This window comes from Bubalus kerabau, chromosome 8, assembly GCF_029407905.1.
Source record: "Bubalus kerabau isolate K-KA32 ecotype Philippines breed swamp buffalo chromosome 8, PCC_UOA_SB_1v2, whole genome shotgun sequence".
NCBI classification, from domain to species: Eukaryota; Metazoa; Chordata; class Mammalia; order Artiodactyla; family Bovidae; genus Bubalus; species Bubalus kerabau.
Genome location: NC_073631.1, coordinates 117,923,859 through 117,937,074, shown reverse-complemented (window position 1 = coordinate 117,937,074; position 13,216 = coordinate 117,923,859). Strand labels below are relative to the sequence as shown.

Genomic DNA, 13,216 nt, shown 5'->3' with positions numbered 1-13,216 from the left:
CCCATGTATCTGCAATGAGGTCTTGTGGCTACTGTCCACATCAGTTTGAACTTTCAAATTAAAACGAAGCTGCATCTTTATGCTCTCTATTTGCACATTCTAAAGGTCCTGGCAAGAGGCTGAAAGCATGGGGAGAAGTACGCATGAAGGGGCCTGGCTTTAACGTAAAAACCTTTGACCAGGAAGGAAAAGAGGGAGCAAAGACCCTCGTGTGTGGTGCTTCAGCCGCATCGCTTGGGACTTGGTAGCGAGTCGAGGAAGAGAATCTAAAAATGTATGCATGGGAATGGGGACAGAGAGGCGTATGCTGCAGAGGGGCAATCTTGGGAGTGGAAAATAGATCTGGGGAAGAAAAAAATGACTTCAGGTGTTGGTCGATTTACTTCTGAGAAACCTGAGTTTCCCTAGAGATTAAAACAATGAGTAAGGTGCAAGTGTAGTGGGTTAGAAGGAACTAATCAAGAATAGGGTCTGAAAATGAGCGTGTGAGGAACTGAAAGGGCACATCTGTGCTGAGTTGCTTCGGTTGTGTCTGACTCTTTGCAATCCTATGGACTGTTGCCCCCCAGGCTCCTCTGTCCGTGGGATTCTCCAGGCAAGAATACTGGAGTGGGTGGCCATGCCCTCCTCCAGAGGATCTTCCCAACCTGGGGATGGAACCCATGTCTCTTATGTCTACCTGCATTGGCAGGAGGGTTCTTTACCACTAGCACCACCTGGACCCTAATTTAAGGAAAAGCACAAAATTTGGTATCTGGAAGGCAGTAGAAGGCTTCTTCAGAGCTAGTCCCTCTGTGTTCTCTGACTCATCTTCCCAAACCAGGGATGTATCTTTCACCTTGTATTCATCTAGCCAAATGTGTACCAGTCTGAGATTGTTATATTCCACGACTTTCATAATTTCAGAGTGGTTTGTCATGTGTTGCCTATTGATGTGTCCAACTCGAGAGCAGGGGATTACATAGAGCTGACCTCCACACATCCAGATCTATAGACATAAGGAAAACAGAAAACACATTAATGATTAGTGTCTGTTTGCTAACAGGCAACTGCTGAATTAAAGTAGAAACAACAACAGCCATCATTGTCTTATTTCATTTAATCCTCACAGCAACCTTATACTGTGATCATCCCCGTTTTACAAATTAAGAAACTAATACATACATTAGTCAAGAAGTTTGCCCAGTAATATAGTGGCAGAGCACAAATTTCAAACTCAAATCTGGCCCCGAGTCATGGCTCTGAATACTAAGTGGCCCTGCCTTGCTTGTACATGACCAGCTCTGATGCTGATCATACGCAGACTGACAAGATACTTTGTCTTAGGATATTCTCAAACAATATGCGGAAAGTAACATTTTCTGAGACTATTAAGTACTGCTGGCTGTTAGGTTCAGTCGCTCAGTCGTGTCCAACTCTTTGCAACCCCATGGACTGCAGCCTACCAGGCTCCTCTGTCCATGGGATTCTCCAGGCAAGAATAGTGGATTGGGTTGGCTGTTAGTAGGTAACAAAAGAAACATTGATCATGGGTGACTTCGGTTATTCCTCTTTTTTTGTACTTAAAGCACTTTATAATGCTTATTTTTAATAACATTTTTTTTACTACACAAAAAAATATGACCATAGGAAAAACAAGTGTAGAAAACAAATAGGTAAAAAGTCACTTTTTAAAGACTTTATCAGTCAATACTAATTTAAATTGTTGTTGTTTAGTTGCTAAGTTGTGTCCAACTCATTTGACACTCCATGAACTGTAGTCCACCAGGCTCCTCTGTTCATGGGACTTACGAGGCAAGAATACTGGAGTGGGTTGCCATTTCCTTCTCTAGGGGATCTTCCAGACCCAGGGATTGAACTCACGTCTTCTGCATTGGTAAGGGGAATTCTTTACCACTGAGCCACCAGGGAAACCGCCTAATAATCCAAGTGTGTATGTGTATATACATAGATACACAACAGTAAGACAACTTGCTTTTTTAATGTAATGTTTTGCAAAGTTATTTTTAAAGTCTTGTATTATTTGGAATAATACAAGAATATTGGAATGTTGGTAGTTTAAAATTTTTTGATTATTATAGATAATACCACAAAGAATGTGCTTGTAATATAAACCTCACATAGAGTATACTTGCACAACTCTTCTGTTTAATTCAGTGACTCTTACATGGTTCCGAGATCACCAGCATCAGCATCAGTAGGGAACTCACAAATGTAAATCCCTGGGCCTACCCAGACCTACTGACCCAGAAATGCTGGGTCTGGGGGCCAATATTTCTGTGCTTCGGTCAGTTGTTAGGGTGATTCTATGCATTCCAACGTGTGAGAACCACTGTTCTAATTAATCAAGGTCATCCATCCAAGTTTTAGAGACGTTTTCTTAGGAAATCCACCTAATCATTTAAAATAAGACTCACTGAAAACAATACTCAGAAGTATTTTGGTGAAAATATCAGATAGTCAGAAAGGATCATGTTAAAGAAAAGGAAAAAGCAGAACTTCTGACATGAGACCTAATGACTGGTACAACAAACTTCTAGGGTTCTTTAGAAATACCCAGAAATGTCCAACCAGTCCATCCTAAAGGAGATCACTCTTGGGTGTTCATTGGAAGGACTGATGTTGAAGTTTCTGAAACTCCAATACTTTGGCCACCTCATGCAAAGAGTTAACTCATTGGAAAAGACCCTGATGCTGGGAAAGATTGAAGGCAGGAGGAGAAGGGGATGACAGAGGATGAAATGGTTGGATGGCATCACCGACTCAACGGACATGGGTTTGGGTGAACTCTGGGAGTTGGTGATGGACAGGGAGGCCTGGTGTGCTGTGGTTCATGGGGTTGCAAAGAGTTGGACGTGACTGAGCGACTGAACTGAACTGATCCCCATAAAATGTCTACAAAAATGCACATTGACTGCCTTCTCCAGAATGCATGCCCCAGTGTCTTCACCTGGCTCACTCAGTTGGTAGAGCATGAGACTCTTAAGTGAATCACAAAGCGATTTCCCTGATGGGCCAGTGGTTGAGAATCCAGCTTGCAGTGGCGGGGAGGGACACCTGTTCAATCCCTGGTCAGGGAATTAAGATCCCACATGCCGTGGGGCAATTAAGACCACACACCCACACCAAAACTACTGAGTCTGCTCACCACAGAGAGGATCCTACATGATACAACTGAGACTCAATGCAACCAAATAAATAAAATTTTTAAAAAATAATAGAATAAAATGAATGACACAGTAGAAAATCCCTTAGACCAGAAGTCCAAAGATTTAGGTTCTTTTATCATCTTTGCTACATGCTATTGATCAGACATATCCTCTCTGAATCTCTTTTCACCTGCAGTTGAGAACTAAATAGTTGATCATTTAAGCTACTGCTCGGGGGTGCTGTTATGCAGCAAAAGCTAACTGATACCAGTCACCTGCAATGTTTTAATCTCTTTTTCAAGAGATCTTAAGGAAATTTGGAAAATTAGTAATATCCATTTAATAATTAGGATGGATACAGAAGTATTTATTATTGTTGGTACAGTCTTATATGTGTGAAATGTTTCTTACCAAAAAAGAAATCTGGCTATGAGCATAGAATAGAAAACAAAAGCCAAGTAACCAAAGTGATCAAGGAGGAGTGAAAGTAAAACATATATTAAAAGACTTCCTCAAAAAATCAAATTGAGGATGCAATCGCAATTTAGCCCCATTTTCATAGGACCCATGCAGTTGCTCTTTTCCTCTTGATTCATTGTCAAAGGGACACGATCCATCTGGAAATGCCTGTTGTTCTGCTCACTGTCCGTGTAGGAGATGGTCAGCTTTCTTTCTTGGATATACTGCTAGAAGTAGTCTGTCCAGCTCCCAGTATTACCATTATTATTGGAGGAGGAAGAGGATGGTGAGGAGGGAGAATATCCCATCAAGAGTTAGTATAGTAGGACTTCTCTGGTGGTCCAGTGGCTAAGACTCCACGCTCCCAAAGCAGGGCGTCCGAGTTCAATCCCTGGTCCAGGAACTAGACCCCACATGCCACAACTCAGAGTTCACAAGCCACAACTAAAGATCCCACGTGCTGCAATTAAGACCCAGTGCAGCCAAACAGATAGATTAACAATAAAAAAGTCCATAAAAATAGAGTTAGTATAGTTTAATACTTCAGAGTCCAAACTCTGAGGCCACTCCATGTGGTTCAAATCCCCCATGAGCCATGTGACCTGGGGCAAGTTACTGAAGTTACTCAATCCATTTGTGTCTCAGTTTCCTCATCTGTAAAACAAGGATAACAATAGTACCGGTCTTACTACTGAGCCTGCGCACTTCAGAGCCCGCCTGCCATGACTAGAGAGCCCACGTGACAAAACTAGAGAGTCTAGGCACCCAGAAAGATCATGCACTGAAAAGAGAGATCCCATGGAAAGCAACAAAGGCCCTGCATGCAGCAACTAAGATCCAACACAGCCAAATAAGTAAATTAAAAAAAAAAGTACCTGCCTCATGGGATTGTTATGAACATCAGATAATCTGACACTTGTAAAGTGCTTAGGGTTTGTGTTTTGTAAAATGAGAGTGTCTCTGCTGTAGTGAAGTGTGGTAGATTGTAAGCATGGCCACATATGCTTTTCATTCCTACCTGCCCATCTAACTGCCATGTAACTCTCTACTCCAATCATCAAGAAATGAGGTTTATTACTCCATCTCTTGAAACTGGCCTTGGCCTTGTGACTTGCTTTGGCCAACAGGACATTAACAAAGGTGATGCTTGAAAAGTGTGTGCAGCACTTTGGGATCTGCTGCTCTTGGGAACCTGGTGACCACTTCACAGTGAATGAACCTCTCTAGCCTGCCTAACCATGAGAGACAAACAGTCTGGTCATCTCCGCTGCCCCAACACTGGACACTGGCCAGTGTCCAGACATGTAAATGAGGCCATCCCACGCTAGCCAGCACCAGCTGACCCTCTAATGAACACAGATGTGTAAGCAGCACCAGTAAAATCAACCCTCCTGGCTGTGACCGAAAGAACCACTTTAGCAACACAACAAATTTTGAGGAGTAACAATTGTTTATTGTTTCAAGCCACTGTATTTTTGGGACAGTTTGTTACACAGCAAAAAACTAACTGATACACTAAGGAAGTACATGGGACCTCTTATCCCCTTAGCTGTGCTCATTCCAGAAACTTGGTGTGATTGATGAAAATACTGTTCTGCAAACATTGTCTCACTCTCCACCCCTCGCCAAGGGGCAGAGTATATTGCTCTCACACACTGACTTTGGGCTTGTCCATTTGACATGCTTTGGCCCGTGGAACGTGAGCAGACACAGTGCCTCTGGAGACTTTAGACAGGCTGTGTGGTTTCCCTTGACTTTTGCCTTCCTACTGTCAACATAAGAACATGCCCAGAGTTGCTAGTAGGATGACCAGCAAAGCTGAGCAGACTCAGAGACCAGCCCCGCCAGTGTAAATGCCCAGGCAGAGCCATGCTGGCCGACCCACAGACATCTCAAAGAAGAAAGTAGATACTTCTTGTTCTGAATTGCCTGGTTTTGAGCTGGTCTATAACAAGCATCATCATAGCATTAGCTGGCTGGTAACTGGGCTGTCCTTGACATCCCTTTCTCTCAGCACCCACTTAGCTGGTGAGCATACCTATGGGGCATTCTTATGATGGTAATGTGTAGGCAACTGGTCACAGAAGCTTATGACTCAGGAGAAGGAACTGGGAAGGGGCAAGAATTGGTATCACTTGCATTCGTTAGTCATGCCAATGTGATCTGGATAAGGTTATGGAGCAGGTGGAGCGAGCAGAGAGGGACTTGGGGAAACCCCTACAGGGTGGAACTTCTGAGCAGATGGGCCAAGAAAAGTAACTGATCTGAGTGGGGGCTGGGTGCTGAGCAGCTTGCCTAATCATCATGGTATAGATCCTGGAGAACCTGCTTCAGCCCTTCTCTAGCACAAACCCAACGCTTGTGGTTTGCTCTCAAACTACAACCTCCCCGGGCTGCAGCAACTGTGGGCCGAATCTGAGCTGGTGTCCGGGTCTGAGAGCCCAGTCTGGAGGTGAGGCGGGTGGTTCTCCAGGTATAGAGCAGGGCCCTGGGTCCTGAAGCAGTGTCCGGACCCTTTGGGGTTCAGCAGGATAGAGCGCTGGGGCAGGGCACATGCTGTCTGCTCTCTCAGGGAACCAGAGGTGCCGATCTGGAGCCTGATTCTGAGACTTACTCTGAGGTTGGAATTGAAGCTGTAGCTCTGAGGGCACCAGCGAATCATCACTTCCCACAAGCAATGGTAACACTGAGCTTGGGGCAACTAAAGCAAGGTCAGGGCATCGGAGGCATCCAGTATATGGCCAGCCTTACTGAGAAGCCTGGGCTTCTCTGGCTCAGATGGTAAAGCGTCTGTCTGCAATGCGGGAGACCTGGGTTTAATCCCTGAGTTGGGAAGATCCCCTGGAGAAGGAAATGGCAATCCACTCCAGTACTCTTGCCTGGAAAATCCCATGGACAGAGGCGCCTGGTAGGCTACAGTCCATGGGGTTGCAAAGAGTCGGACACGACTGAGTGACTTCACATTCATTCATTAGCGAGAAGTGACTTAGAAACTGGGTAAACCGGAGCTGGGGGGCAGAGGGGGCGGGCCTTAAGACCTGAAGTTGAATAGATCATACAAGCCAGGAAGGGACAGGTTTGGAGCACACTGCTTGTGAGTTCTGTGAATTTGCCAAGTTATACTACCTCTCTGTGCCTCGGTTTATCCATTAAACAGGAGACAATGTGGGTACCTACCTCCCAGATTTATTGTCAGGATGAGGTGAGCTAATATCTGTAATATTTCAGAGCGGTGCATGTCACACATGATAACAACTGGAAAACGAAATACATTTGTATCTTCACATCTCACCTTACATGCCACTTCTGCAGGGAAGTCACTGAAGACACACCCCTCCCCCAAGACAAGGCCAGATTCCCCTTCTATATGACCTCACAGTACTCTGTATTTCTCCTTCACCGCAGTGATCAGAAATACAACTAAATAACTAATCATCTCACTCTATCCCAAAGAAAACGGAAGCTTTATGCTGTTTGAAACCACTTCTGCATTAAGGGCTGCTGTACTTTAGCACCCAGCACAGTGCTTGGCACATAACTGTTTCTCGGTAAATACTGTTGAATGAGTGAATGAATGAAAGGGGATTGCGTTTTCTGAATACCCAGCACAGCCTGGGTATGTGGCACGGCCTGATGCAAGAGCTACTCCTTAGATGATGGGTGTGTTGAACCTTGAACTTCACTTGAACTCTCAGGAGAGTCCGAAACTGAGATGACTCTCTTTCGTTTAGTCCGAAGCTAAAATGGGACGTGGGTTTTAGCACCACACAGGTGTCAGTTACAGCCACAAAAGCTGATGCATGTTCATTAGGAAAAGGATCAACCAGGGGATGGCACAGACGCTGGCCAAGGAGAAGAGAGGTGCTGCTACAGATCCTGGTGTCCCTGGCTCGCCTTTTGACCCCTTTGGATCCCTTTTGTTTCTGGGTCATGAGGGGGAAGCCTGAGATGCGGAGAAGGCTGGCGTGGTGGGCTGCAGGTGGCTGGCTCAGTGCATTTGGCTGGCTCAGTGGAGAGGTTCTTTCCTAGCAGACAGGGAAACATTGCACTAGGTTAACAATAGGTGCGGCCTCACAGGTGCAAAAAATGGCTCCATATCAGCCCTGAGCCCTGAAGAGCACGTGGGGTGAGGAGCAAGTGTTGTCAAGAAAAGTCTTGGGAACAGCCATGTTTGAGAGATACACAGAAGAATAAATTCCTGGGAAGGAGATTGAGCACAGTGGAGCAACGCAAGGGGATTTTGCATTGAACACAGCTCAATGCTTTTTCTTGTATTTTGCTCTAAAAATCTAAGAACACTTCTGGAAAAGACTGGTCACTAGAGGTAATCTGTCTGCCATTGCAGGGGCTTCCCAGATGGCGCTGGTGGTAAAGAGCCTGCCCGCCAATGAAGGAGACATAAGAGACGCAGGTTCGATCTCTGGGTTGGGAGGATCCCCTGAAGGAGGCCATGGCAACCCACTCCAGTATTCTTGCCTGGAGAATCTCATGCACAGAGGAGCCTGGCAGGCTATAGTCCATGGGGTCGCAAAGAGTCGGACAAGACTGAAATTGACTTAGCACACACGCCGATACAGGAGACACAAGAAATGCAGGTTCAGCCGCTGGGTCAGGAAGATCTCCTGGAGGAGGAAAATGGTAACCCACTCCAGTATCAGTTCAGTTCAGTTCAGTCGCTCAGTCGTCTCTGACTCTTCGAGACCCCATGAATAGCAGTGTGCCAAGCCTCCCTGTCCATCACCAACTCCCGGAGTTCACTCAGACTCACGTCCATTGAGTCAGTGATGCCATCCAGCCATCTCATCCTCTGTCGTCCCCTTATCCTCCTGCCCCCAATCCCTCCCAGCATCAGAGTCTTTTCCAATGAGTCAACTCTTAGCATGAAGTGGCCAAATTACTGGAGTTACAGCTTCAGCATCATTCCCTCCAAAGAAATCCCAGGGCTGATCTCCTTCAGAATGGACTGGTTGGATCTCCTTGCTGTCCGAGGGACTCTCAAGAGTCTTCTCCAACACCACAGTTCAAAAGCATCAATTCTTCGGCGCTCAGCCTTCTTCACAGTCCAACTCTCACATCCATACATGACCACAGGAAAACCCATAGCCTTGACTAGATGGACCTTTGTTGGCAAAGTAATGTCTCTGCTTTTGAATATGCTATCTAGGTTGGTCATAACTTTCCTTACAAGGAGTAAGCGTCTTTTAATTTCATGGCTGCGCTCCAGTATACTTGCCTGAAAAATTCCATGGACAAAAGGAGGCTGGTGGGCGACAGTCCATGGAGTCGCAAAGGGTCAGACACGACTGAGCACACACATACTGCATCAAATACTACAGTAACCCCAAGCACACGGAAGACCAAAAGCCGTCCACTTCGGACACTGATATGGAACTGGTGACAGCCCCGGAAATGACGTCAGAGGGAAGATGCTGAGGGCCTCCGGACAGTGGTTCACCACAATGAGTGAGAAATGAAGTGGATGCAGATGTATCTAATCCTTCCTTAGGAAAAATCGGGTTACTTGGGCAGAGGGGGCCACCAGTGTCAAGAGACTGCCTAGCTATTTATTAATTTACATGTTTGTTTATGAAAAGTGAGACCCAAGCATCCTTGGAACAGATGAAAGCGCCATTAGGAATGAAGTTGCTGACAATATTGAAGCAAAAATCATGAGTGAACTTGGGTAATAAGTTAGCAGTTATTTGCTGTCTGGAGGGAAGGTAAAGCCAAGGCAAGGAATATACTCAGTTTTCAAAGATGCATCATTCACAAAATCGATCCAATTCCGAGACACAAGGTGTGCTTATTAAGTTACTAGGTCCTGAAAAGAGGGGATTTTTCATATGCTTCATTCTCAGAGCCCAAGGTAATAAAATGAGTAATAATCAACCAAGCAATAAAAAGTACCAAAGGCATTGAGGGTCACAAAAATAATGCCTGGATGAGAGTGGAACAAATGAGTAGGGAAAAAAGCAATGAAAATAAACTTACAAGATACTGCTAAATAGGGGCTTAGAGGAAGAATACATTGCTCTAAATATCCCTATAGTCAAAATAAGGTATCCGAAGCATTAGAAAAAATATCTGGGCTTTAATTTTAAAAAATATAGAAAGCAGCCAGCCAAAAAAGAAAAGGGAGATAAAAATCTAAAGCAGAAAAAAAAATTGGAAAAACACAAAAAGCAGATCTGATAAACATCTAAGTACATGCTGAGAGAAACACAATTCAAAGTATTATCTCTGCAAGTGATCTCAGAGAATATAAAGGGTGGTTGACAAAATTAAAGTAAGAACAACATGGCCATCACTTACATATCAGCTCCTAGAACTATCTTAAGGGCTTTCCCCCAATGGCTCGGCAGGTAAAGAATTCGCCTGCAATGCAGAAGATGCAGGAGATTTGGTTTGATCCTGTGTTGGGAAGATCCCCTGGAGAAGGAAATGGGAACCCACTCCAGTATTCTTGCCTGGAGGATCCCATGAACAGAGGACCCTGGAGGGCTACAGTCCATGGGGGTCACAAGAATTGGACATGACTGAGCGACTAACACACACACTAAGGAAGCTAAAGCTCAGAGAGGATAGGAATTTTCTCATAAAGGAAGCAGTTTTCTCTACATCTGATTGTCTCTGTTAGAAAAGACACAAAGCAGAGAAAAGTGAGGGAAAAAATGTGAAGGGCAATGATGATGAGCTGACAGCCCACATTTTTAGGCACAGTTCAAAGTGATCATTATAAAAATCTATTAGAATTCAGTCAAATGCAAAAAATGACCTATAATAAACATATGATAAACGTTTGAATTGTCATACCTTAGTATCTTCTTCAGACTCTCCAAGCATATCTACTTTGTACCTTATTCTCCACCCCAATTATTTCATTAAATCTTTTTTTTTTTTTGGTCATGCCATGCACCTTGCAGGATCTTAGTTCCCTGACCAGGGATTGAACCCAGTCCTTTGGAAGTGAAAGCACAGAGTCCTAACCACTGGACCACCAGGGAATTCCCACATTCAATTGTTATACAGTTCTGAGAATGGAATTTTTATTTATTCCTATTTAACAGGTGTGGGCTTCCCTGGTGGCTCAGTGGTAAAGAATCTGTCTGCTGATGCAGGAGACAGGGGTTCAATTCCTGGGTTGGGAAGATCCCCTGGAGAAGAAAATGGTAACCCATTCTAGTATTCTTGCCTGGGAAATTCCATGGACAGAGGAGCCTTGTGGGCTACAGTCCATGGGATTGCAAAGTTGGATGTGACTTAGCAACTAAATAACAATTTACCAGATGAGAAAACCTAGAACTAGAAAAGTGAATGACCTGCCAAGCGTCTTACAGCAAGTGAGGGATAGGGCTGGGACTCACCCTAATGTCTAGTGTTCTCATATCATAGAATTTTTTTTTTAAGTTAAATCTATTATGTCTATTGGTATAATTTGTACACCACCAGAAATTCACCCTTCTAAAATATATAACTCAGTGATCTTCAGTATTTTCACAAGGCTGCACAATCCTCACCACCATCGAGTTCCAGGACATTTCACCACCCCAAATAGAAACCTGGTCCCCGTCAGCAGTCACTCTCCTCCCCCCACCCCTGGCAACTGCTAAATCACATTCTGGTCCTGTGGATGTGCTTAGTCTGGACATTTCATATGAATGGACTCATAAATACATGGTCATTTGCATCTGGGGCTTCCCTGAGAACTCAGCTGGTAAAGAATCCACCTACAATGCGGGAGACCTGGGTTCGATCCCTGGATTGGGAAGATCCCCTGGAAGAGGGAAAGATTACCCACTCCATGGACCTGGAGAATTCCACGGACCGTATAGCCCCTGGGATCACAAAGAGTCGGACACGACTGAGCGACTTTCACTCACTCACCCCATGTGCATCTGGCTTCTTCCACTTAGCAAAATGTCTTCAAGTTTCATCCATGATGTAGCAGGTATCTCAAGATTTAAGAGTCAGAAGACAACTTAGACATCTTCTACCAAGTCCTCTTATTTTACAGATAGAGAAACAGAAGCCTGACTCAGCCCACATATTTAGTGACACCCAAGTCCTCTCCCTCCTAACCCTGTGTTTTTTTTCTACCATGCTACAACTACCAAGAGATTCCACAAACAGATGAAAAATATCATATTAATTTAACATGTCTGATGTTAGTAAAAACATAGATAAGAAAACCTGATATTTTATGAAAGGCTTTCCATTTCTGAAAGTGAAATTCTCTCAGTCGTGTCTGACTGTTTTCTTCCCCATGGACTATACAATCCGTGGGATTCTACAGGCCAGAATACTGGAGTGGGTAGCTGTTCCCTTCTCCAGGGGATCTTCCCAGCTCAGGGATCGAACCCAGGTCTCCTGCATTGCAGGCAGATTCTTTACCAGCTGAGCCACTAGGGAAGCCCATTTCTGTAAGGAATCCCATAAATCAATGACTTGATGTGGCACCCGAATAGCACCTGATGCTCATGTAGGGGAAAGGCATAGCTGCCACAGTATATTATGTGACTTAAAGTTAGATTTTACTTTCTATGTATAAAGGTAACTATTGAAACATAAGGTTGGAATTACCCTTAGTGAAAGTTCCAAGTTTTCTCCTCCCCACAGATTCATGCCCTTGTCGTACTGTCCAATTTCATTAAAATAATGCCTACTTATAGCAAAAATTCCTCCAGCCATTGCAGGTGACCTACAAAGGACACACAGATATGAGATTAATTCCCTATGTGCAGGCATTATGGATTCTGGCCAAAGTTATATTGAATATAGTGATAACAGTTAAAAACTAGAAAACACCCATGCTAGCTTCAAAATTATCTTCCGATACATTGAAGTATGTACTCGTTTCATGCTCATGACAGCACGTGACATTATTCCCCAGACTTACAGAGACAGATATAAGGTTCAGAGAGGTTACGTAACTCATAGAAGATCACACAACTCTAGCTAAATTAAAATAGAGGCAAAGATGAAGGACTTGCCAGGCTATGGTGTTAGAAAATTGACTTACATAGTTTGTGAAACAAAGAGGGTAACATTAAAGGAGAAGTGAGCCTGCAATCAAAGTTATTAGAAAATGTGGGAAGTGATCTGGAGAAAGTCCCTTGAGAAACAGCCTCATAAATGCAGCTAGAAGCCCTAACAATGAGGTCATTCTCACATTTAGAAATATATTTTCCAAGACTAATATCCAAGGAAAATGACCTTCTTCTCAACCTATAAAATTATAGACAGAAGCCCTTGGATAAATATTTTATATATGAATTTGGCAGACATTGACTTTTTCTGGGCTAGCCACAGTGCTAGTATTCTGATCGTTGATCAACAGGCAACTCATTCCTGAGAATCATGTCTACATTTTAAAATTGGACAGCTGAAATCCAAGGGATGCAAACCATGCGGTATTCTGCACTGGGATGAGATGCTCAGTTCAGTTCAGTTCAGTCGCTGTCATGTCCAACTCTGTGTGACTTCAGGAACCACAGCATGCCAGGCCTCCCTGTCCATCACCAACTCCCAGAGTCCACCCAAACCCATGTCCATCGAGTCTATGATGCCATCCAACCATCTCATCCTCTGTCGTCCCCTTCTCCTCCTGC

General features: G+C 44.2%; 1 protein-coding gene across 1 annotated transcript in view; it reads right to left on the bottom strand.

Moving 5' to 3' along the window:
• GALNTL5 (polypeptide N-acetylgalactosaminyltransferase like 5) overlaps nt 1–13,216 on the bottom strand; it is a 52,397-nt gene that overhangs the window by 2,325 nt on the left and 36,856 nt on the right. Inside the window, exons 6-7 of the mRNA XM_055589625.1 lie at nt 12,189–12,306; nt 839–988 (exon numbers count right to left, since the gene is read on the bottom strand). Of these exons, the coding sequence (XP_055445600.1) occupies nt 839–988; nt 12,189–12,306 (268 nt within the window). The remainder of the gene's footprint in view (nt 1–838; nt 989–12,188; nt 12,307–13,216) is intronic.